This window comes from Entelurus aequoreus, linkage group LG08 (assembly GCF_033978785.1).
Source record: "Entelurus aequoreus isolate RoL-2023_Sb linkage group LG08, RoL_Eaeq_v1.1, whole genome shotgun sequence".
NCBI classification, from domain to species: Eukaryota; Metazoa; Chordata; class Actinopteri; order Syngnathiformes; family Syngnathidae; genus Entelurus; species Entelurus aequoreus.
The window spans coordinates 81,682,482-81,709,046 of NC_084738.1; the positions used below are offsets into that span (position 1 = coordinate 81,682,482).

The 26,565-nt window shown below is 35.6% G+C and overlaps 2 protein-coding genes across 2 annotated transcripts in view; both read left to right on the forward strand.

Moving 5' to 3' along the window:
• The window catches only part of dmgdh (dimethylglycine dehydrogenase), a 36,375-nt gene extending 28,838 nt beyond the window's left edge, over positions 1-7,537 (forward strand). Inside the window, 5 exon segments of the mRNA XM_062057416.1 lie at positions 1,179-1,336; positions 4,239-4,298; positions 5,028-5,043; positions 5,046-5,149; positions 5,219-7,537. Coding sequence (XP_061913400.1) covers positions 1,179-1,336; positions 4,239-4,298; positions 5,028-5,043; positions 5,046-5,149; positions 5,219-5,431 — 551 coding nt within the window. The 3' untranslated portion in view covers positions 5,432-7,537.
• Positions 7,538-11,982: 4,445 nt separating this feature from the next.
• The window catches only part of arsb (arylsulfatase B), a 30,137-nt gene continuing 15,554 nt past the window's right edge, over positions 11,983-26,565 (forward strand). The window contains exons 1-5 of the mRNA XM_062055236.1: positions 11,983-12,457; positions 20,560-20,746; positions 20,812-21,002; positions 21,078-21,285; positions 26,245-26,488. Coding sequence (XP_061911220.1) covers positions 12,209-12,457; positions 20,560-20,746; positions 20,812-21,002; positions 21,078-21,285; positions 26,245-26,488 — 1,079 coding nt within the window. The 5' untranslated portion in view covers positions 11,983-12,208. The remainder of the gene's footprint in view (positions 12,458-20,559; positions 20,747-20,811; positions 21,003-21,077; positions 21,286-26,244; positions 26,489-26,565) is intronic.

Below are 26,565 nucleotides of genomic sequence, written 5' to 3' on the forward strand. Positions count from 1 at the left end.
AGCACCTGCTGCAGAAACACAAGTCAAAGATCCTCTATATATGACAAACACTATCTGTTGTTTTAAGCACCTGCAGCAGAAACACAAGTCAAAGATCCTCTATATACCAAACACTACCTGTTGTTTTTAAGCACCTGCTGCAGAAACACAAGTCAAAGATCTTCTATATGACAAACACTATCTGTTGTTTTAAGCACCTGCTGCAGAAACACAAGTCAAAGATCCTCTATACGACAAACACTGTTGTTTTTAAGCACTTGCTGCAGAAACACAAATCAAAGATCCTCTATTGGACAAACACTGTTGTTTTTAAGCACCTGCCGCAGAAACAAATCAAAGATCCTCTATATGCCGAACACTACCTGTTGTATTTAAGCACCTGCTGCAGAAACACAAGTCAAAGATCCTCTATTGGACAAACACTATCTGTTGTTTTTAAACACCTGCAGCAGAAACAGAAGTCAAAAGTCCTCTATATGACACTGTTGTTTTTAAGCAGCTGCTGCAGAAACACAAGTCAAAGATCCTCTATTGGACAAACACTATCTGTTGTTTTTAAGCACCTGCTGCAGAAACACAAGTCAAAGATCTTCTATTGGACAAACACTATCTGTTGTTTTTAAGCACCTGCTGCAGAAACACAAGTCAAAGATCCTCTATATGACACACTATCTGTTGTTTTTAAGCACCTGCTGCAGAAACAAAGATCCTCTATATGCAAACACTATCTGTTGTTTTCAAGCACCTGCGGTAGAAACAGTCAAAGATCATCTATATGACAAACACTGTCTGTTGTTTTTAAGCACCTGCTGCAGAAACACAAGTCAAAGATCCTCTATATATGACAAACACTATCTGTTGTTTTAAGCACCCGCAGCAGAAACACAAGTCAAAGATCCTCTATTGGACAAACACTATCTGTTGTTTTTAAGCACCTGCAGCAGAAACACAAGTCAAAGATCCTCTATTGGACAAACACTATATGTTGTTTTTAAGCACCTGCAGCAGAAACACAAATCAAAGATCCTCTATATATGACAAACACTATCTGTTGTTTTTAAGCACCTGCTGCAGAAACACAAGTCAAAGATCCTCCATATGACAGGAGTGCTGCTTTCAAAAAGAGCAATCAAAGATCATGTATACTCTGAGAGTAAGAGTGTTGCATGTGCTGTCAGGTGAGCTGGGCTGGGAGATGTACATGGGCCAGAAGGACATGGCGGCCGTGTACTTGGCCATCATGGAGGCGGGCAAAGACGAGGGCATCGACAACTTCGGCACCTACGCCATGTCCTCGCTCAGGCTGGAGAAGGGCTTCCGGGGTTGGGGCGCTGAGGTAAACAAACTCGCCCTCGACATGTTTGTACAATTGTTTGTTTATCGGTCTGCGTGTGCTCCTGAGTACCACTAGAGGGCGCCAGACAACAAGAAGCGCAACCAAACCTAATAGTTGATACCATAGACGTCTTTTAAGGGTACGCAGCATGGAGCGCTACTGCCTACTGGCGCTGACGAGACGCGGGGCCGCCATCTTGGAGTGGTGATCCGCTTCACTCAGTGCAATTCATTTGGCAGGAGCAATGAACTGTCAGCGCATTTAATTCATCTTACCTCACTGAATACCACTGATTTTCACGCGCTTTTTTGTCATACGTGTAGCTATGATAAAGGACACATGTTTTATTATTCATAGTTTGCTTAACAGTAATAGAATAATCAGCTATTTTTAAATTGAAGAAACAATATGATTAGGTTATATATACATGCGTATATCCTACATAAACAATGTATGAATACATTAGATATCTATATATCTTATAGACTGAGAGTTTATTCTGTCTTGACACTTTGTATTGATATTTTCTATTACATTCTTCCCTTAAATTATCATGTTTACAGTGATTGTTTTAAATGTATTTTTGATGTATGTCGCTTTGGATAAAAGTCCCACACATTTCACGAAGGTGGGCTACACAAAATTGGGTTGGAAAAGCAAGACTAAATTTAGACTTGTATAATACTGTATAGCCACTGTCCATCTGATTGTCTAGTTAGCTAGAGCCGCTAATCGATTAGTGATTAGCGGCACTAGCTTGCAGGTTTAATATAGAAACATGAGTAATCATATTCATGTCAGCATTTACCGTAGATAGCGGTTAGCGACACTAGCTTGCAGGTTTAAAATAGAAAACATGTATGTTTTATTTATGTTAGCATTTACGATAGCTAGCGATTAGCGGCACTAACTTGCAGGTTTAAAATAGAAACATAAGTAATTATATCCATTTCAGCATTTGCCATAGCTAGCGATTAGCAGCACCACCTTGCAGGTTTAAAATAGAAAAACAGATGTTTTATTTTTATTAGCATTTACTATAGCTTGCGATTAGCGGCACTAGATCGCAGGTTTAAAATAGAAACATGAGTTATCATATTCATATCAGCATTTACCATAGCTAGCGGTTAGCAGCCCTAGATCGCAGGTCTAAAATAGAAACATGGGTAATCATATTCATGTTAGCATTTACCATAGCTAGTGGTTAGCAGCACTAGATCGCAGGTTTAAAATAGAAACATGGGTAATCATATTCATGTTAGCATTTACCATAGCTGGCGGTTAGCGGCACTAGATCGCAGGTTTAAAATAGAAACATGAGTAATCATATTCATGTTAGAATTTATCATAGCTAGTGGTTAGCGGAACTAGATCGCAGGTTTAAAATAGAAACATGAGTAATCATATTCATGTTAGCATTTACCATAGCTATCAGTTAGCGGCACCAGCTTGCAGGTTTAAAATACAACACATGTATGTTTTATTTATGTCAGCATTTACCACAACTAGTGATTAGCGGCACTAACTTGCAGGTTTAAAATAGAAACATGAGTAATCATATTCATGTTAGCATTAACCATGGCTAGCAGTTAGCGGCACCAGCTTGCAGGTTTAAAATACAATACATGTATGTTTTATTTATGTTAGCATTTACCACATCTAGCGATTAGCGGCACTAGCTTGCAGGTTTAAAATAGAAACAAGAGTAATCATATTCATGTTAGCATTTACCATAGCTAGCGTTTAGCGGCACTAACTTTCAGGTTTAAAATAGAATACATGTATGTTTTATTAATGTTAGCATTTACGATAGCTTGTAATTAGCGGCACTAGCTTTCAGGTTTAAAATAGAAACAAGAGTAATCATATTCATGTTAGCATTTACCATAGCTAGCGGTTAGCGGCACTAGCTTTCAGGTTTAAAATAGAATACATGTATGTTTTATTTATGTTAGCATTTACGATAGCTTGTAATTAGCGGCACTAGCTTGCAGGTTTAAAATAGAGACATGGGTAATCATATTCATGTTAACATTTACCATAGCTAGTGATTAGCGGCACTAGCTTTCAGGTTTAAAATAGAAACATGAGTAATCATATTCATGTTAGCATTATCCATGGCTAGCAGTTAGCGGCACCAGCTTGCAGGTTTAAAATACAATACATGTATGTTTTATTTATGTTAGCATTTACCACATCTAGCGATTAGCGGCACTAGCTTGCAGGTTTAAAATAGAAACAAGAGTAATCATATTCATGTTAGCATTTACCATAGCTAGCGTTTAATGGCACTATCTTTCAGGTTTAAAATAGAATACATGTATGTTTTATTTATGTTAGCATTTACGATAGCTTGTAATTAGCGGCACTAGCTTGCAGGTTTAAAATAGAAACAAGAGTAATCATATTCATGTTTGCATTTACCATAGCTAGCGGTTAGCGGCACTAGCTTTCAGGTTTAAAATAGAATACATGTATGTTTTATTTATGTTAGCATTTACGATAGCTTGTAATTAGCGGCACTAGCTTGCAGGTTTAAAATAGAGACATGGGTAATCATATTCATGTTAACATTTACCATAGCTAGCGGTTAGCGGCACTAGTTTGCAGGTTTAAAGTAGAAACATGAGTAATCATATTCATGTTAACGTTTACCACAGCTAGCGGTTAGCGGCACTAGCTTGCCGGTTTAAAACAGAAACATGGGCAATCATATTCATGTTAGCATTTACCATGGTTAGCGGCACTAGGTTTACAATAGAAAACATGTATGTTTTATTTTTGTTAGCATTTACGATAGCTAGTGATTAGCGGCACTAGCTGCCAGCTGGCGATTGGCATGCTATTTGCCAGCACGTGATTATTTATAGGGCATAACGCATTCAATGTTGTCTTTTCCCAGATGAACTGTGACACCAACCCTCTGGAGGCGGGGCTGGACTATTTCATCAAGCTCAACAAGGTAACTAGGCTGCAGTACCCATAAAACGCCACTAGATGGCAGTGTTGGTATACGTAAACACTCTGTTAGGCCCTCGTTTTACTTTATCTATTTTTTTTTCAGTTCAGACATAAATAATTGAGGGGATATAAAAACTGTTTTAAAAAAAAAAGGTAATATAATCATGTAAAGTATTATTATTTAATGTTTTACGATTTTAATTCATTATTGTTTTTGAGCAGTGACAGTTTGAAAAAAAAATCCAAACACTTTTAACACTTTTATGTTAAAAATAAGTCATACATTTATTTTATTTCTTTTTTTTTTTTTTTTTTAACATTTGTTTATTGAATTTTTTTAATGAAACATTTAACAAAAATACAATACAATACACATCAAATGTTCAAAAAAATTAAAATTAAATTTCAAAAATCAGTCAATTTAACAAGTATATTTAATATATATTTCATTTTTACTTTTAACGCTTAACTCTTTAGAATCAACTTGAGATCTTTCTGTCGATATAACGTTTTTTTTGGTGTTTTTTTTAAATGTTTTACACACTTTTTTCAACACGCTGTTTATTGAGGCAAAAACACAAAATATGCAATATTTTCCCCCCAAACAAACATTTCAAAGTGGAATATTTGAAGTGAAGTAATTGGAGACTTAAATAATGTGAAAACTTCACTGCTTTTGGGTTTTGTATTTGATTCCACTTTTTAATGATTCATGACTTTTCTGGAGCAGCCTGCCGACTTCATCGGCAGGAGATCAAAGCCAAGGGCCTGACAAGGAAGTTGTCCTACATCGCGGTGGACACGCACGACATTGACCCCGAGGGCAACGAGACGGTGTGGCACGACGGAAAGGTGAGTGAGTCCGCCTTCCTTCTGCTCCGAGCCAGTTAGTGACCCCCCCCCGCCCGCCTGCCTCGCCAGGTGGTGGGCAACACCACCTCCGGCGCCTACAGCTACAGCTCCCGGCAGAGCCTGGCGTTCGCCTACCTTCCCGTGGACCTGTGCTCCGTGGGCCAGAAGGTGGAGGTGGAGCTGCTGGGCACGAAGTACCCGGCCGCGGTCATCCAGGAGCCCCTGGTCCTCACCGAGCCCACGCGGACCCGCCTGCAGAAGAAAGCCAAGAGCAAAGCGTAATAAGTGCCACTGTGGTTTATTTACAGGACCATTCAAGGATGACTCAACGGGGAACTGAATCCTTATTATATTAGAAGACCTGTGTTTTATATGCAGTCTAAAGCGTAAATACAGGCTAGCAAAAGTCAGCCAACAATGGAGCAAATAAAAAACATCCAAAAAACATCCATCAACATTTTATATACACGCTGTAATGTAGTGATTTCTTTCCGATCCGATACAGAGTAAAATTCAGGCTGGTATCGGCGATACCGATCTGATACCAACACTTTGTGCAAACATACCTAATTTGTCCGCTGAAATGTAAAAAGTCGGAATATATCTACAACATGAATTAGTCTAGTGAGTTAGTTGATTAAAAACATAAAATATTACTAGCTTACGAAGCACCCCCCGCGACCCCAAAACGGACAAGCGGTAGAAAATGGATGGATGGATGGACAACAACCATAACAAACACTGTTAAATATGTTAAGTTAAAGTTAAAGTACCAATGATTGCCACCCATACTAGGTGTGGCGAAATTATTCTCTGCATTTTAACCCATCGCCCCTTGATCCACCCCCTGGAAGGTGAGGGGAGCAGTGAGCAGCAGCGGTGGCCGCGCCCAAGAATCATTTTTGGGTGATTCAACCCCCAATTCCAACCCCTTGATGCTGAGTGCCAAGCAGGGAGGTAATGGCTCCCATTTTTTTTTATACTCTTTGGTATGACTCGGCCGGGGTTCGAACCCACGACCTACCGATCTCAGGGCGGAATTTTTAATCATAATTGTAGAATTTTTTCGGATATGGGAAAAAAAACATGAGTGAAAATGTAAAAAAAAAAATTTAAAAATGGGTATAATATATCATTAAAATAATATACTTAGTCACCTATAATGCAAAGCTGACACATATCTGTTTTTAGCATTTTTTTTATTAAATAAAAACAACACCAATATGGCTGCCACAGACATTGACTTCTCAGTATGTGGCCCTTCGTGGAAAAAGTTTGGACGCCACTGAACTAAAGTATCGATATTTTGATTTGAGAATCAATATTAGAGCGTGAAGACCTGGTATCGGCGGTATCAATATTTCAGTATTGATCCGCACATCACTAACAGGGCACCTTTATAATAATAACAACATGTAATATTGACATATTTTGCTCATTTTTAAGCATACGGCGGCATACTATTTTCCCAGATGCATCACAGCGTTCGATCGCTTTCCCCCCCAACAACAACAACACTACTATCATGGCAGACTTCACAAGACACAACAGAGACTACTTTGGGACAAATGATGATCCAGAAACTTCTATTTTTGAGCCTGAATATACAGAGGATGAGCTACAAATTTTAGAAGATGAGTAAGCAGATCCATTGCCAAGTGCTGAACAAGACACACAAACTACAAGCATAATAAAACAATCACTTCCGGTACAACGTCTGCTCTCACCGGGATGCTGACTGATAGGGATGTTTATATATTCCCCGTTTCGATGAAGAATTAATCATAATAGTCAAGAAGGTTTAAAAAAAAGGTGCTTCAAATGAGCGTCTTTTCGTGTCTTTCTTGCCATTTCCGGGTCTAAATTGGCTGTCAAAGTTGACCAACTTCTCGGTTTATGTCCACGACCTTCTCCTATCCAGGTGAGATTTATAATCTAGAATTAACTTTTTTAACAGTTTTTGGATGTTTTTAGAGGGCTTTATGGATGGAATGATGTACTCCTACATACTGCATTGTTAGCCACCTCACACTTGCCATATTTTACGACTTAGAATGCATAAAAAAAGAAAAACACATGTGTTCTTGTCTTACATAGGGAGCGTGAATGATAAGCAACATTTTATTTTTTTTTAAAGTGAAGTTCCCCTTTAATGTGATGTCACAATTTCCACCCCTCTGTTCTTTGACAAACAGGAGTACTATGAATGTATGCAATGTACTTGAACCACACTGTCTTAACCTGCAGATTGATTTCATTTGTGTAATTCCAATGTTTACATTTTTCAACGTGAATAATTAAGGAAATAATGCTGCTGAATGAATAGAGAAATGAACGAGTCAAAAATGTACTTGGCTGTCTTAAACAGAATTAAAGATTTATATAAAAGGTTGTCTTTGTTTTAAAGATATATATATATATATATATATATATATATATATATATATATATATATATATATATATATATATATATATATATATATATATATATATATATATATATATTTTACAAAGCATTAAAACACTGTACATTAGTACCTTGGTGAATATCTGTTTCGCATATTAGTCTTCTTTCCACACTAAAGTCAGCCCTTAAAAACGAAGAAAAAACACATTATAATAATATATAAAAGTGTTGTATAATAAACAGTAAATTAAAACCACCATTATAGCACTTGAAAAATAACTTAAGTTTAAAGCAACCATTCAAAATGTAAAACATAATCTTATACATACAATATACAAAAAAATAATCAATACACGTTTTGCCTATTTTTATATCATTTTTGTATTGACCTTGACAGTAAAAATGTCAAGAAAAAATACTTTCACTGTTATTTATCTGCAATATAACCCCCACACACGACGCTATCAATTGACATAAAATAACAATACATGATATAAATAGAAATATGATTAAAAAAACAAAAAAAAGAGTCAGAGATGCACACACACGGACGCAATGAAAATGTTTTATGCTAAGAAATGGACTTTTGCTATCAACACCTAAATGATTATTTGAACAGAATGAAAATATACATGTAAAGAATACAGTACAAAAGCACACATAAGTAGAAATGTGAAATTATATTATTGAAGTACAAAAGTGCAAAAGTTTTGCTTTCGTTGCCGGGAATACAAAAAGAGCACACTTACCAAAATATATTTTTTAAATATTTTCTAAATCCTTAATATCTATGGTAATATTACCATTATTAATACGAACTTTATTCTTAATATATTTAGTAATATTACCATTATTAATACCATCTTTATTCTTAATATATTTAGTAATATTACCATTATTAATATTATTTTTATTCTTAATATATTTAGTAATATTACCATTAATAATACTATCTTTATTCTTAATATCTTTATTAATATTACTAATATTAATACTATCTTTATTAATAATATATTTAGTAATATTACCATTATTAATACTATCTTTATTCTTAATATATTTAGTAATATTACCATTAATAATACTATTTCTAATCTTAATATCCTAAGTATTTTTACTGTCATTAATACTATCTTTATTCATGTCTTTAGTAATATTACCATTAATAATACTATCTTTATTCTTAATATATTTACTAATATTACCATAATTAATACTATCTTTATTCTTAACATATTTAGTAATATTAACAAAAATAATACTATCTTTATTCTTAATATATTTACTAATTGTACCATTATTAATACTATCTTTATTCTTAACATATTTAGTAATATTAACAAAAATAATACTATCTTTATTCTTAGTATATTTACTAATTGTACCATTATTAATACTATATTTATTCTTAACATATTTAGTAATATTAACAACAATAATACTATCTTTATTCATAATATATTTAGTAATATTACTAAAAATAATACGATCTTTATTCTTAATATATTTAGTAATATTACCATTATTAATACTATCTTTATTCTTAATATATTTAGTAAAATTACCATTAATAATACTATTTCTATTCTTAATATCTTAAAGGCCTACTGAAACCCACTACTACCGACCACGCAGTCTGATAGTTTATATATCAATGATGAAATCTTAACATTATAACACATGCCAATACGGCCGGGTTAACTTATAAAGTGACATTTTAAATTTGCCGCTAAACTTCCGGTTCGAAACGCCTCTGAGGATGACGTATGCGTGTGACGTAGCCCGGCGAACACGGGTATGCCTTCCACATTGAAGCCGATACGAAAAAGCTCTGTTTTCATTTCATAATTCCACAGTATTCTGGACATCTGTGTTCGTGAATCTGTTTCAATCATGTTCATTGCATTATGGAGAAGGAAGCCAAGCAAGCAAAGAAGAAAGTTGTCGGTGCGAAATGGACGTATTTTTCGAACGTAGTCAGCCACAACAGTACACAGCCGGCGCTTCTTTGTTTACATTCCCGAAAGATGCAGTCAAGATGGAAGAACTCGGATAACAGAGACTCTAACCAGGAGGACTTTTGATTTGGATACACAGACGCCTGTAGGGAACTGGGACAACACAGACTCTTACCAGGATTACTTTGATTTGGATGACAAAGACGCAGACGTGCTACTGTGAGTATGCAGCTTTGGCTTTTTTTTGCGTATGTACGTAACTTTTTAAAAATATATAAGCTTTATGAACCTTGGGTTAGGTGAACGGTCTTTTGGGCTGAGTGATTGTGTGTGTTGATCATGTGTTTGAATTGTATTGGCGTGTTCTATGGAGCTAGGAGCTAGCAGAGGAGCTAGGAGCTAGCATAACACGTACCGTACCGTACGTGCGCGTCACGTACATAACTTTTAAAAAATATATAAGCTTTATGAACCTTGGGTTAGGTGAACGGTCTTTTGGGCTGAGTGATTGTGTGTGTTGATCAGGTGTTTGAATTGTATTGGCGTGTTCTATGGAGCTAGGAGCTAGCAGAGGAGCTAGGAGCTAGCATAACAAACACGCAGGTGTTATTATGCAGGATTAATTTGTGGCATATTAAATATAAGCCTGGTTGTGTTGTGGCTAATAGAGTATATATATGTCTTGTGTTTATTTACTGTTGTAGTCATTCCCAGCTGAATATCAGGTACCGTGAGTATGCAGCCTTGGCTGCTAAACATTCGATAACTTGACCGTATGTGCGCGTCACGTACGTAACTTTTTAAAAATATATAAGCTTTATGAACCTTGGGTTAGGTAAACGGTCTTTTGGGCTGAGTGATTGTGTGTGTTGATCAGGTGTTTGAATTGTATTGGCGTGTTCTATGGAGCTAGGAGCTAGCAGAGGAGCTAGGAGCTAGCATAACAAACACGCAGGTGTTTTTATGCAGGATTAATTTGTGGCATATTAAATATAAGCCTGGTTGTGTTGTGGCTAATAGAGTATATATATGTCTTGTGTTTATTTACTGTTGTAGTCATTCCCAGCTGAATATCAGGTCACCCCCGGCTCTCACAGCATCTTCCCTATCTGAATAGCTTCAACTCCCCACTAGTCCTTCACTTGCACTTTACTCATCCACAAATCTTTCATCCTCGCTCAAATTAATGGGGAAATTGTCGCTTTCTCGGTCCGAATCTCTCTCACTTCATGCTGCCATCATTGTAAACAATAGGGAACTTTGCGTATATGTTCAACTGACTACGTCACGCTACTTCCGGTAGGTGCAAGCCTTTTTTTTATCAGATACCAAAAGTTGCAATCTTTATCGTCGTTGTTCTATACTAAATCCTTTCAGCAAAAATATGGCAATATCGCGAAATGATCAAGTATGACACATAGAATAGATCTGCTATCCCCGTTTAAATAAAAAAAATTCATTTCAGTAGGCCTTTAAGTAATATTACCGTTATAAATACTATCTTTATTCTTAATATAGTTAGTAATATTACCATTAATAATACCATCTTTATTCTTAATATATTTTGTCATGTTACTATTATTAATACTATCTTTATTCTTAATATCTTTGGTTAAATTACTATTATTAATACTATCTTTATTCATAATATATATAGTAATATTACCATTGATAATATTATTTGTATTCATAATATTTTTTTAGTAATTTTACTATTATTAATACTATCTTTATTCATAATATATATAGTAATATTACAATTTATAATATTATTTTTATTCATAATAAATGTAATGTAATATTACCATTGATAATAAAAAAAATTACATTTGAAAATAATCAAGAAAAGTGCCGTTTGCATAAGAAGTTATGGAGTGTATTCATATACAAAGAATTTATGTACAATCAAGCACATTTTTAAAAAATGCACATTTTGGCACATTTGATATTATTTTCTAAAACAATGACATTTTTTAAAAAATTTAAATTTAATATAGTTTAACTGGAAAATAATGAATGAACATCTGATGGAATAAAAACATACGTTGCCTAAAGTAAAGTTAGCGTTGCGCTTAAGACAACACGTTATGACGTCACTCGGTCATATAACGCGTTCAAACGCTACTTTGATTATTATCTCTCAACTGTTTGTAAATGTTGAAATGTATAAATAAAGGTTTAAAAAAAAGACAAAAAAATTAATAAAATTATATTTGAAAAAAAAAAACGCTACAACGGCGCGTTTCCCTGCCGCGTCTCTCGTTCACTTTCAGCGCAATCTGTACTGTTTTTGTAGTTATTTTGATTATTATTATTTCTCAATTGTTTGTAAATGTTGCAATTTATAAATAAAGTTTTATAAAATAAAAAATTTATACAAAAGAATTCAAAAAAATGTTAAACGCAATCCGGCTTTATCACGTGACTTGCTGACGTTTCGTCGTGCAATTGGCTGCTGAGTGCGAGGCAGCGGTTTTCAAGCGTCGAGGCTAACATTTCATTATTATTATAATTTTTTTTCATTCTACTCTGTTTCGACAACCAAACCTGTTATTTTGGGAGGAGTCGTTTAGCGAAACTACTGTTCGTCTAGTTGGAACCCGTAAAAAGAGCGAGGTGCACTTCCGGGTTGACTTTTTTTTTTTTTGACACATCCACTAAAAGTAAATTCCACCGAGCTAAACTCTGAATAATGGCCGAAGGGCTTCTTAGCTTGTGCTTGCTCGTCGTCGTCTTCCCCGCCGTGTTGGCGTCCCGGCAGCCGCACATTGTGGTCATACTGGCGGACGACTTCGGCTGGTACGATGTGGGCTACCACGGCGCGGAAATCAAAACACCGAACCTGGACAAGCTGTCCGCCGCAGGAGTCCGCCTGGAGAACTACTATGTCCAGCCTATATGCACCCCGTCCAGGAACCAGCTGATGACGGGAAGGTACCAGGTAAGAACCTCCTTTTAGGTACCAGGTAGTTAACACTGATTTGTTCAATCTCAGACAGCAAATAATGGCTGTAGCGCCATGTAAATGTTGGTCTATATCAGTGTTTTTCAACCTTTTCTGAGCCAAGGCACATTGTTTTCATTGAAAAAATACCGAGGCACACAACCAGCAGAAAACATTTTAAAAAATGAAACTCAGCATCCGATATTGACAATAAAAAGTTGTTCTCGCAATTGTTGGATATGAATCCAAACCATAACCAACCATGCATGATAATAATATAAATACAGTCTAATATACAGCATTATTCACATGTGAATAATATAAATACACTCTAATATACAGCATTATTCACATGTGAATAATATAAATGCAGTCTATTATACAGCATTATTCACATGTGAAAAATATAAATACAGTCTAATATACAGCATTATTCACATGTGAATAATATAAATACAGTCTAATATACAGCATTATTCACATGTGAATAATATAAATGCAGTCTATCATACAGCATTATTCACATTTAAATAATATAAATACAGTCTATTATACAGCATTATTCACATGTGAATAATGCTGTATAATAGACTATTTATATTATCCACATGTGAATAATATAAATACAGTCTAATATACAGCATTATTCACATATGAATAATATAAATACAGTCTTATATACAGCATTATTCACATGTGAATAATATAAATACAGTCTAATATACAGCATTATTCACATGTGAAAAATATAAATACAGTTTATTATACAGCATTATTCACATTTGAATCATATAAATGCAGTCTATTATACAGAATTATTCACATTTGAATAATATAAATACAGTCTAATATACAGCATTATTCACATGTGAATAATATAAATACAGTCTAATATACAGCATTATTCACATGTGAATAATATAAATACAGTCTAATATACAGCATTATTCACATGTCAATAATGCTGTATAATAGACTGTTTTTATATTATTCACATGTGAATAATATAAATACAGTCTATTATACAGCACCGTGGTTAAAAAACACTGGTCTACGGGCCAAACCTGGCCCGGAAATGACGTCAGACTGACCTACGAGTTTAGGTCAAAACGAACATTTTATATAGGATTTTATGTGTCATATAGACCAGTGTTTTTCAGCCACTGCGCCGCGGCACACTGGACTATTGTGCCGTGAGATACAGTCTGGTGTGCCGTGGGAGAATATGTAATTTCACCTAATTGGGTTAAAAATATTTTTTGCAGACCAGTAATTATAGTCTGCAAATGATGTGTTGTTGTTGAGTCTAGAGCTCGGCAGAGTAACCGTGTAATACTCTTCCATATCAGTAGGTGGCAGCCGGTAGCTAATTGCTTTGTAAATGCAGGTAAAAAGGTGTCTTATGCTTAAACCAAAAATAAACAAAAGGTGAGTGTCCCTAAGAAAAGGCATTGAAGCTTAGGGAAGGCTATGCAGAACAAAACTAAAACTGAACTGGCTACAAAGTAAACAAAAACAGAATGCTGGACGACAGCAAAGACTTACTGTGGAGCAAAGACGGCGTCCACAATGTACATCCCAACATGACATGACAATCAACAATGTCCCCGCAAAGAAGGATAAAAACAACTGAAATATTCTTGATTGCTAAAACAAAGTAGATGCGGGAAATATCACTCAAAGGAAGACATGAAACTGCTACAGGAAAATACCAACAAAAAAGGAAAAGCCACCAAAATAGGAGCGCAAGACAAGAAGTAAAACACTACACACAGGAAAACAGCAAAAAAGTCCAAATAAGTCAGGGTGTGATGTGACAGGTGGTGACAGACGGCGTGGCGAAGTTGGTAGAGTGGCCGTGCCAGCAATCTGAGGGTTCCTGGTTCAATCCCCACCTTCTACCATCCTAGTCACGTCCGTTGTGTCCTTGAGCAAGACACTTCACCCTTGCTCCTGATGGGCCTGGTTAGCGCCGTGCATGGCAGCTCCCGCCATCAGTGTGTGAATGTGTGTGTGTGAATGTGTGTGTGTGAATGGGTGAATGTGGAAATAGTGTCAAAGCGCTTTGAGTTCCTTAGAAAAAGGTAGAAAAGCGCTATACAAGTACAACCCATTTACCATTTACCATTACTTTGAGACAAGAGCTATATTGATGCATGCTTGGTTATGCTTTAAAGTCATATCCAACAATTGCGAGAACGACTTTTTATTGTCAATATCGGCTACTGAGTTTCATTTTTCAATGATTTCTGCTGGTGGTGTGCCTTGGGATTTTTTCAATGAAAAAAATGTGCCTTGGCTCAGAAAAGGTTGAAAAACACTGATATAGACAATCTTTGACTAGCATTGTTGTCCTCATAAATAAAATAATATTCTTGAAGAGCATTTTTAGGAGGGGTGTCCCTATTAGTATGGCAATATTTTGCATTGGTACCAAAATGTATTTTCAAAATAAAAAAGGGACCACAAAAAAAATGTCATTATTGGCTTTATTTTAACAAAAAAATCTTATGATACATTAAACATATGTTCCTTATTGCAATCAAAGAACACTCGTTGGTGTTCAATTGTGAACTGACGCATTCTTTTTTTAGCAGTAATCAAGCAAACGAGTTACACAGGCTCTTAACTTGGCTGCTGGCGGGAGAAGTAACTATTGTGTCATTTCTCCTTCTATTATTTTGTTAAAATGATGAGGGACAAGCAGTAGGAAATGTACTTTTTAATTTACAATTAATATCTGCTTACTCCCTGTTTTAACACGTTCTATCTACACTTCTGTTAAAATGTAATAGTCACTTATTCTTCTATTGTTTGGATACTTTACATAAGTTTTGGCTAATACTACAAATTTGGGTGTGGATCCAGTACCAGTTAGAGGATCATAATTAAAGGTCTCCTATGTGCAGGGATGTATTTCCTGAGTTTATAAACTATAACAATAACAAAAATGACAAAAGATTTTGTGATAATAAAATATGTCAATGTACTCATTGTACAAACCCTAAAACCAGTGAAGTTGGCACGTTGTGTAAATGGTAAATAAAAACAGAATACAATGATTTGCTAATCCTTTTCAACTTATATTCAATTGAATAGACTGCAAAGACACGATACTTAACGTTCGAACTGGAAAACTACATTTTTTTGCAAATGTTAGCTCATTTGGAATTTGATGCCTGCAACATGTTTCAAAAAAGCTGGCACAAGTGGCAAAAAAAACCTGAGAAAGTTGAGGAATGCTCATCAAACACTTATGAGGTGAACAGGCTAATTGGGAACAGGTGGGTATAAAAGCAGCTACAAATAAATGCTCAGTCATTCACAAACAAGGATGGGGCGAGGGTTTACCACTTTGTCAACAAATGTGTGAGCAAATTGTCAAACAGTTTACGAACATTTCTCAACCAGCTATTGCAAGGAATTTAGGGATTTCACCATCTACGGTCCGTAATATCATCAAAAGGTTCAGAGAATCTGGAGAAATCACCGCACGTAAGCCATGATATTACGAACCTTCGATCCCTCAGGCGGTACTGCATCAAAAAGCGGCTCGGGAACACTTCAGAAAACCATTGTCAGTAACTACAGTTGGTCGCTACATTTGTAAGTGCAAGTTAAAACTCTACTATGCAAAGCCAAAGCCATTTATCAACAACACCCAGAAACGCAGCCGGCTTCCGGTATTTTTTTAAAGGCAGTATAGTACCTTATTTAATCCCTTACTACCGCAGTACTTTATTTGTACCGTTATACTGTGCAACCCTAATAGGAACGTAACAATAAACAGTAATAATGATAACTCCCGACAGTTAATATTACCGTATCAAAATTTAAAATGATCTAAGAACTGTGATTTATAGATAACTACACATTGATAAAATACTGCTAGCTACTACTAAAACATATCTTAAATGCTAACATTAAACCAAGAGTCATTAACGTATTTCCCCATTAAGAAACATCATAACCTAATCTAAACTTTTATAAACACATTACAGACGGAGGTGTATTCAACAGTTAGTGAACCGGAAGTGTTCCCCTACTTGGCATTTATTTAAAAAAAATTCTGAAATGTTTACAAATTTAAAATGAAAGATGGTAAACATATTCAAACGCACAAAACAAATGAAGCCAGAACAATATTTTAATGTTTCCTCCGCCAAGAAAGTATAATGTGTGTCTATTTATTTTAGTTACTGAAAGAAAAAACTTGGTTAAAAGAATTTAGTGTGCGTGTAAGTACTTTTTGAGCACATTTGACAATACCGCGATAATATTGATAATCGTGATGAAATTGGTCACAATCTCCGTGATAGGAAATTCTAATATCAGTATATCCCTAAATGGTAGGCATGAGAAACACTCAACTAATGACAGATGAACGCTTTTAATGTGGAGTGTTAAATTATTATTATTTTTGTTGACACCTACTGGTCACAATACTGACTCGGCGGTGCGGACACGTTCGTTACTGGATACTTTCTCAGAATACACTTCTGACTTATGCAACTATAATTGTTTGATACTTGCTGATATTGACAAATGTGCCGTTTTAGACTGCGATATTGTTTAATGAAGGACACTCATTACGTATGTTTAGCCTGTGTGCTCGGCTGTTGTGTAGCTACTAGCTTCTAATAGGCTATCGCCGACCATGTTTACCTTTTGTAAATGACTTGACTAAAATAGAAGAAAAAACCAACCTTCGAAGCCTATATCGGACATTTTACACGCAGCCCGATATTCATCCTTGTTTTTTTGCTGATATCGGACCGATCGGGATCCTCCTAATTCTTACTAAAGGTCCTTAAAACTTGCAGTGTTCCTGTCATGTAGATCAATCAATCAATCAATCAATGTTTATTTATATAGCCCTAAATCACAAGTGTCTCAAAGGGCTGTACAAGCCACAACGACATCCTCGGTACAGAGCCCACATACGGGCAAGGAAAAACTCACCCCAGTGGGACGTCGGTGAATGACTATGAGAAACCTTGGAGAGGACCGCATATGTGGGTAACCCCCCCCCCCCCCCCTAGGGGAGACCGAAAGCAATGGATGTCGAGTGGGTCTGACATAACATTGTGAAAGTCCAGTCCACAGTGGATCCAACACATCAGCGAGAGTCAGGGGTTCTTAACCCTTTTGACCCCCGACTTTGGCCCAAAGCCAACATGATAATGACCCCTAAGTTAGTAATCAAGTCATACCCTTGGTTTTAATTGTTTTTAATTATTCTATATAACCTTCTGACAGTTTAAGAGGTGTAAACATTGTCAAATCATATGAAGCTATGTCTTCATCACATAGATTATGATCTATTCAACACATAAATCAGCACATACAAACCTTACTCAGGCTGATCACAAAAATAAATACTAAATAAATATACTGCTTGTCAGGTTCAAACACTGATGACATCTATTAAACAAGACAAGAAGCAAAGAATCAAACAGAGACAGAATTCAATTTGGCTCCGTGAGGAGAAACGTGTACATCTGTACCCTTGCACAGTGTCATTACGCTCTGCCGAAAGATTGTACGCCTCCTTTTTTATTTGGACTTTCCCTGATTACATGGCAACAGCTGTTTCTAAAGGGGCGGGGGTCGTAAACAGCCATCGCCTTTGAATACCAAACAGTTCAAAAGAAAAGGTCGGTTCAAAGAAAAGGTCGTAAAAGAGTTAAAAAAAGAGGTGCCTGGAACTTTTGGCAGATCCTGCTTTCTCTCCGCTTTGTAGTTCTCGGGTCAAATCAAAATCTTTCTGTTGATTACGATACATCAAAGAAACAGAACACCTTCATGTTGCTACCCATCCTACACAGTGGAGTTTTACAAGCCTTCCAAAGACCGCTTTTGTCTTCTCGCCGGGATCTCATGGCAACACAAAGTTTTGTGGTAACTTAGATACAATTATTCTGACACTGCTCATGAGAAATACATTTATATACAATTATGCTGTGCTAAATTGAATACATTCTAACTGAACAGTATCTCAATTGTCACTTATGTCTTGCATGTATGGAACAATTGACAATGAGGAGTCATTCTGCACTGAAGCATTACTGCCACAAGTGGTGGAAAAGTGTATTACAGCTGAGTAGTCCCGTATTCATATTTCTTGATTTGGATTTATGACATCATCACTATATCAACCATTTGGTGAGGTGATAATATGAAAGTATGGCATAGCTTTGCATTGGTGTTGTATAGAAAACGATAAGTCCAACCCATCTTTCGTCACTATTTTGTTGCAAGTTTGGTTTCCTTTTTGGTTCTGACGAAACAACACAAACCCTTTCTTGTTCTGCTTTCACCGCAAAAGTGTTTTCATCATAATTGCAGTTTAGGAATGTAACAATATGGACATTTTTGGTGACCACAACAATTATCACTGTATCGTAAAATACACACAAAAAGTTACTAAATACATAAGTAAGCATGTCAGGTTCAAACACCAAACTATCTATTACACAAGACAAGAAGAAGGAATCAGGCAGAGACCGAGTTCAATTTAGCTCATGAGGAGAGACGTATCGGGCTGTACACTCAGTTACAGTTTCACCCTACGCTCTAAGGTACAGCCCCACGTGCTCCTCTATTTATTCGGGAGGTCCCTGGTTCTGAAGGGAGGGGTAATGCAAGCAGCCCCAGTAGAAACAATACATGATTATTCAGAATGGAAATGTGCTGACACTCGTGATTTCGCCCTGTCCCTGTTTTATCCGCGTTGAGGTACTCGATGTCCGTCCTCGGCTGTCAGCGGGCAGGGTCCGGAAACAAACTGCTGATACGAGACAACTCGCAAATGGAAGATTACGAGTTGTGCCTTTGCACAGATAAAAAAGTACAACTTCAACACAATTGATAATAACTATAGCAACGGCCTTTAAGCATAAGAGTTGTGTGATAACTCATACATAATTATCCTAACAAATATATAGTAAGGTAGCATAACATACAGTAATGCATAGTATACAATAATGTAGTTTGATATACAGTAAAGTAGCATCATTATATACAGTAAAGTAGTGAATTATTATGCAGTAAAATAGCATAATATACGGTAATGTAGTATCATGTACAGTGAAGTAGCATCATAATATACAGTAGTATGAAAATATACAGTAATGTATTATCATGATATACAGTAATGTAGTATCATAATGTACAGTGAAGTAGCATCATAATATACAGTATTATCAAAATATACAGTAAGATAGCATAACATACAGTAATATAGCATGAGTTTGTATACAGTAATGTAGTATCAAAATATATAGTAAGGTAGCATAACATACAGTAATGCATAGTATACAATAATGTAGTATGATGTACAGTAAAGTAGCATCATAATATACAGTAAAGTAGTGAATTATTATACAGTAAAATAGCATAATATACAGTAATGTAGTATCATAATATACAGTAATGTAGTATCATAATATACAGTAAAGTAGTGAATTATTATACAGTAAAATAGCATAATATACAGTAATGTAGTATCATGATATACAGTAATGTAGTATTGTAATATAGAGTTCAGTAGCATCATAATATACAGTAAAGTAGTGAATTAATATGCAGTAATATAGTATCAAAATATACAGTAAAATAGCATAATATACAGTATAATAATAACACTACAAATGGAGCAATAGCAAAACCAATAGAAATAGCACTATTGATAATGAATAATAACAATAATTACCTCTATTTATAACAATACAGTTGTTTCACATGCAACAATACTTATATGTAATGATAACTTGAAATACAAAGAACAGCTGATAAATGAAGGGGAAGAAAGATATGCAAACTATTTTAACCTTGTACATTGTTATAGTAAAAAATAGGTTACGCTTTATCCGTGTGCCGTGTTTTACCCAGTTTCCCCTTGATGAAAGGTGATTATGTGCATGAGTGGATGTATGCATATGTACAGTATGTGTGTGTTTGTACAGTGAATGTGTGTGTGTGTGTGTGTGTGTGTGTGTGTGTGTGTGTGTGTGTGTGTGTGTGTGTGTGTGTGTGTGTGTGTGTGTGTGTGTGTGTGTGTGTGTGTGTGTGTGGTAATGGTCACGTCCGTATGGCAGATACACACGGGCATGCAGCACGGCCTCATCTGGCCGTGTCAGCCGTACTGCGTTCCCCTGGACGAGAAGCTGCTGCCTCAGCTGCTGAAGGAGGCGGGCTACGCCACGCACATGGTGGGCAAGTGGCACCTGGGCATGTACAAGAAGGACTGCCTGCCCACCCGCCGGGGGTTCGACTCCTACTTTGGTTTGTACCTGGGCATGGCTGAGAGTGCAGGTGTGCATCGTGACCTGCTGAATAATATGCCGCAGGCTACCTGACTGGCAGCGAGGATTACTACACCCACGTGCGCTGCAACCACGTCCCCGCTGCCGACCTGACCCGCTGTGCCTTGGACCTGAGGGAACAAGAGGAGGTGGCGGCGGGCTACAAAGGCCAATACTCAACTGAGCTGTTCGGCGAGAGGGCGACTCGGATCATCGCCAAACACGACCCCGAGAAGGTGACTCCCTCACCCGTGCGCGCGCTTTAGGCCAAAAAAGTAATAAAAAAACGACCTCCCCCGCTCGCTTTTCAGCCTCTCTTCCTCTACGTGGCGCTGCAAGCCGTCCACGGCCCCCTGCAGGTGCCCGAGCGCTACGAGGAGCCCTACGCCTTCATCAAAGACCCGCGTCGCAGGGCGTACGCCGGCATGGTGTCGGCCATGGACGAGGCGGTGGGCAACATCAGCTCGGCGTTGCGGCAGGCGGGACTCTGGGGCAACACGGTCCTGGTCTTCTCCACAGGTAGCCACACTGACGTGACCATTTCCGTCAATGCCTTGCTCAAGAGCACTGGAAGCTAACTGGCATCTCTCCGGCAACCAATCCCAATTTGTGAGCATTTTTTTCCAGATCATAGTGGACCTTCTGCCTTTCTGTAAGGCAGGAGGAGGATAAAAAGTGGTTTAGTGGCGACAGTACCGCTCATAACCAGCAGGTGGCACTAGATGATCATGTTGCAGACCAATAGAAAGTAGAGGGCCCAACTGCTTCTCAATTATTTTTTGTTGGCCCTTAGGCACATAATTTTTTTTCCACGCACCCCCATAATATACAGTAATATACTGTAAAGTAGTGAATTAATATACAGTAATATAGTATCAAAATATACAGTAAAATAGCATATTATACAGTAATGTAGTATCATAATATACAGTTCAGTAGCATCATTATATACAGTAGTGAATTAATATACAGTATTCTAGTATCAAAATATACATTAAAATAGCATCATAAACAGTAATGTAGTATCATAATGCACAGTAAAGTAGCATCATAATATACAGTAGTATCAAAATATACAGTAAGATAGCATAACAAAGTAATATAGCATGAATTTATATACAGTATATGTAGTATCAAAATATACAGCAAGGTAGCATAACATACAGTAATGCATAGTATACAATAATGTTGTATAATATACAGTAAAGTGGCATCGTAATACACAGTAAAGTAGTGAGTTATTATGCAGTAAAATAGCATAATATACAGTAATGTAGTCTCATGTACACTAAAGTAGCATAGTATACAGTAGTATCAAAATATATAGTACAATAGCATAATATACAGTAATGTAGTATCATAATGTACAGTGAAGTAGCATCACAATATACAGTAGTATCAAAATATACAGTAAGGCAGCATAACATACAGTAATGTAGCATGAATTTAAATACAGTAATGTAGTATCAAAATATACATTAAGGTAGCATAACATACAGTAATGCATAGCATACAATAATGTAGTATAATATACAGTAAAGTAGCATCACAATATACAGTAAAGTAGTGAATTATTATACAGTAAAATAGCATAATATACAGTAATGTAGTATCATGATATACAGTAATGTAGTATTGTAATATATATATAGTTCAGTGGCATCATAATGTACAGTAAAGTAGTGAATTATTATGCAGTAATATAGTATCAATATATACAGTAAAATAGCATAATATACAGTCATGTATCATGATATACAGTAATGTAGTATCATGATATACAGTAATGTAGTATCGTAATATAGAGTTCAGTTGCATCATAATGTACAGTAAAGTAGTGAATTAATATACAGTATGATAGTATCAAAATATACAGTAAAATAGCATAATATACAGGAATGTAGTATCATAATGTACAGTAAAGTGGCATCATAATGTACAGTAAAGTAGCATCATAATATACAGTACTATCAAAATATACAGTAAGATAGCATAACATACAGTAATATAGCATGAATGTATATACAGTAATGTAGTATCAAAATATATAGCAAGGTAGTATAACATGCAGTAATGCATAGTATACAATAATGTAGTATGATGTACAGTAAAGTAGCATCATTATATACAGTAAAATAGCATAATATACAGTAATGTAGTATCATGATGTACAGTAATGTAGTATCGTAATATAGAGTTCAGTAGCATCATAATGTACAGTAAATTAGTGAATTAATATGCAGTAATATAGTACCAAAATATACAGTAGAGTAGCATAATATACAGTAATGTATCATGATACACAGTATCGTAATATAGAGTTCAGTAGCATCATAATGTACAGTAAAGTAGTGAATTATTATGCTGTAATATAGTATCAAAATATACAGTAAAATAGCATAATATACAGTAATGTAGTATCATAATGTACAGTAAAGTGGCATGATAATGTACAGTAGTATCAAAATATACAGTAAGATAGCGTAACACACAGTAATATAGCATGAATTTATATACAGTAATGTAGTATCAAAATATGCAGTAAGGTAGCATAATATACAGTAATGCATAGTATACAACAATGTAGTATGATATACAGTAAAGTAGCATCATTATATACAGTATAGTAGTGAATTATTATACAGTAAAATAGCATAATATACAGTAATATATTATCATGATATAGAGTTCAGTAGCATCATAATGTACAGTAAATTAGTGAATTAATATGCAGTAATATAGTATCAAAATATACAGTAAAATAGCATAATATACAGTAATGTTGTATCATGATATACAGTAATGTAGTATCGTAATATAGAGTTCAGTAGCATCATAATGTACAGTAAAGTAGTTAATTATTATGCAGTAATGTAGTATCAAAATATACAGTAAAATAGCATAATATACAGTAATGTAGTATCATAATGTACAGTAAAGTGGCATGATAATGTACAGTAAAGTAGCATCATAATATACAGTAGTATCAAAATATACAGTAAGATAGCATAACACACAGTAATATAGCATGAATTTATATACAGTAATGTAGTATCAAAATATACAGTAAGGTAGCGTAACATACAGTAATGCATAGCATACAACAATGTAGTATGATATACAGTAAAGTAGCATCATTATATACAGTAAAGTAGTGAATTATTATACAGTAAAATAGCATAATATACAGTAATGTAGTATCATAATATACAGTAATGTAGTATCATAATATAGAGTTCAGTAGCATCATAATGTACAGTAAATTAGTGAATTAATATGCAGTAATATAGTATAAAAATATACAGTAAAATAGCATAATATAAAGTAATGTAGTATCATAATATATACAGTAATGTAGTATCATAATATAGAGTTCAGTAGCATCATAATGTACAGTAAATTAGTGAATTAATATGCAGTAATATAGTATAAAAATATACAGTAAAATAGCATAATATAAAGTAATGTAGTATCATAATATATACAGTAATGTAGTATCGTAATATAGAGTTCAGTAGCTAATTTTGCAGCCGTACACATTTATAGTCTTATAACTTGATGCGTGACACACGCTAGTAGCATGCCAACATTACGTTACTAATCATTGTGTTTAGCGTTTTGTTTTTTTAATTACACCTGCATGCCAGATGAACATATTAGCATGTTACTTGACTCATAATCCTGATGGTAGAATTGTTTAGGATGTCCCAGAGTAAATATTTTTCTCCTTTACTGGCCTCCTCGGGTGCAGGTGTCCCTAATGTAGTGTCCATCAGGTGTAAAGAAGTGCATAAACCTTCCTATGAATATTTCCCCCTGCGCCCTCGCCCCAGTCAGGCTGTTATCGCCGCCCCGCATGCGTCAGTCTAAACAGGAAAGAGAGGGGGGATTCTCTCATGGTGAAAAGTGTGCTGACGTTACTGCGAGGCAGAGCGGGCCAGCTGGGGGAGCAGGAATTGGCCCCGAGAGGAAAAGCAGCTTGAAAAGGCATTAAGGAGCAGACAGACTTTTCTAGTTCAATCAGGACAAAACAGCCAGCTCCGTGCTCCACCCCTCATTTCTTTCATATTTGCACATCATCATGGAAATTGAAACAATCTGTTCCAGGGTCAAACTGTCGCCGTGGTTACAAATGATACAGGCGGTGACGTTATTGTCAAATACACTTTCTGATTAGTGACGTCATCCTTGTTGTCAAAATCTCACCAAGCTGGTTTTTATTGTCTGACTATTATAGTTATGTTATTAACATGTTGTTATTCATGACCAGACCCATACCATAAACGCTAAAATAGTTGGACTGAAACATTTTTTGGGACGGACACGTTTGGAGAGATTTTGACAAGATGGGAGGGAGGGGGCAGATATGAATAATAACACCTTATTAACATAGGAAATATTATAGTTGATAACATTAAAACTATAATAGGTAATAACATAAAAAGTATACAAGTTAATAACGTAAACAATATAATAGTTAATTACATAAACCATATAATAGTTAACATAAAAAGTATAATAAGTAATAATGTAAGAAATATAATAGTTAATAACATAAAATATAATAGTTAATCATGTAAGAAATATAGTAGTTAATAACATAAAAAGTATAATAGTTAATAGCATAATAAATATAGTAGTTAATAACCTAAAAAGTATAATAGTTAATAACATGAACACTATAATAGTTAATAACATAAGACATTTAGTTAATAATGTAAAAACTATAATAGTTACTAACTTAACTATAATAGTTACTAGCATAACAACTATAATGGTTAATAACATAACTATAATGGTTAATAACATGAACAATATAATAGTTAATAACATAAGAAATATAATAGTTAATAACATGAACAATATAATAGTTAATAACATACGAAATATAATGGTTAATAACATGACCAATATAATAGTTAATAACATAAGAAATATAATAGTTAATAACATAAAAACTATAATAATTAATATCATAAACAATGTAATAGTTAATAACATAAGAAATATATTATTAATAACATGAACAATTTTATAGTTAATAACATAAAAAATATAATAGTTAATAACATTATAAATATAATAGAAAAAGTATAATACTTAATAACATTAGAAATATAATAGTTAATAACATAAAAACTATATTAGTTAATAACATAAGAAATATAATAAAAATCCGACTTCGCTTAAACTTAACTTAAAAACTGTAGCGGCACAAACAAAACATTTTGTGTCACAAAAGAATGTCTGCGTTATATCGATATTTGCCCTGGTGAGGGGGGGTGACTTCACGCAGGTCATGTGACTTCCTGTGGGTGTTATTCTTTTCAAAAAAGCTCAAGAAAAAGCAAAACTTAAGCATGACTATAGCTCAGGTGCATTATGTCACGTTCCTGACTCCTCCCCCTTATTGTACTCCCACTCGCTGTGTGTAATTGTGTGTCCTCCTTCTCAACATGGCCAACTTCCTGTGGACAGATAACGGCGGTCAGACGCTGAACGGTGGCAGCAACTGGCCGCTGCGAGGGCGCAAGGGCTCGCTGTGGGAAGGAGGAGTCCGGGGCGTGGGCTTCGTGTCCGGGCGGCTCCTGAAGCAGGCGGGGACCACCACCCGGGAGCTCATCCACGTCTCCGATTGGCTGCCCACGCTGGTGGGCCTGGCGGGCGGGAGCCTCAACGGCACCAAGCCTCTGGACGGATTCGACGTGTGGAACGCAATCAGGTGAGGAGTCTTTGGATGCTGGGTGACCCCCCCCTGCCCCCTCCTGGCCCCTGCTGTGTGCTCTCTGAATGAGGCCT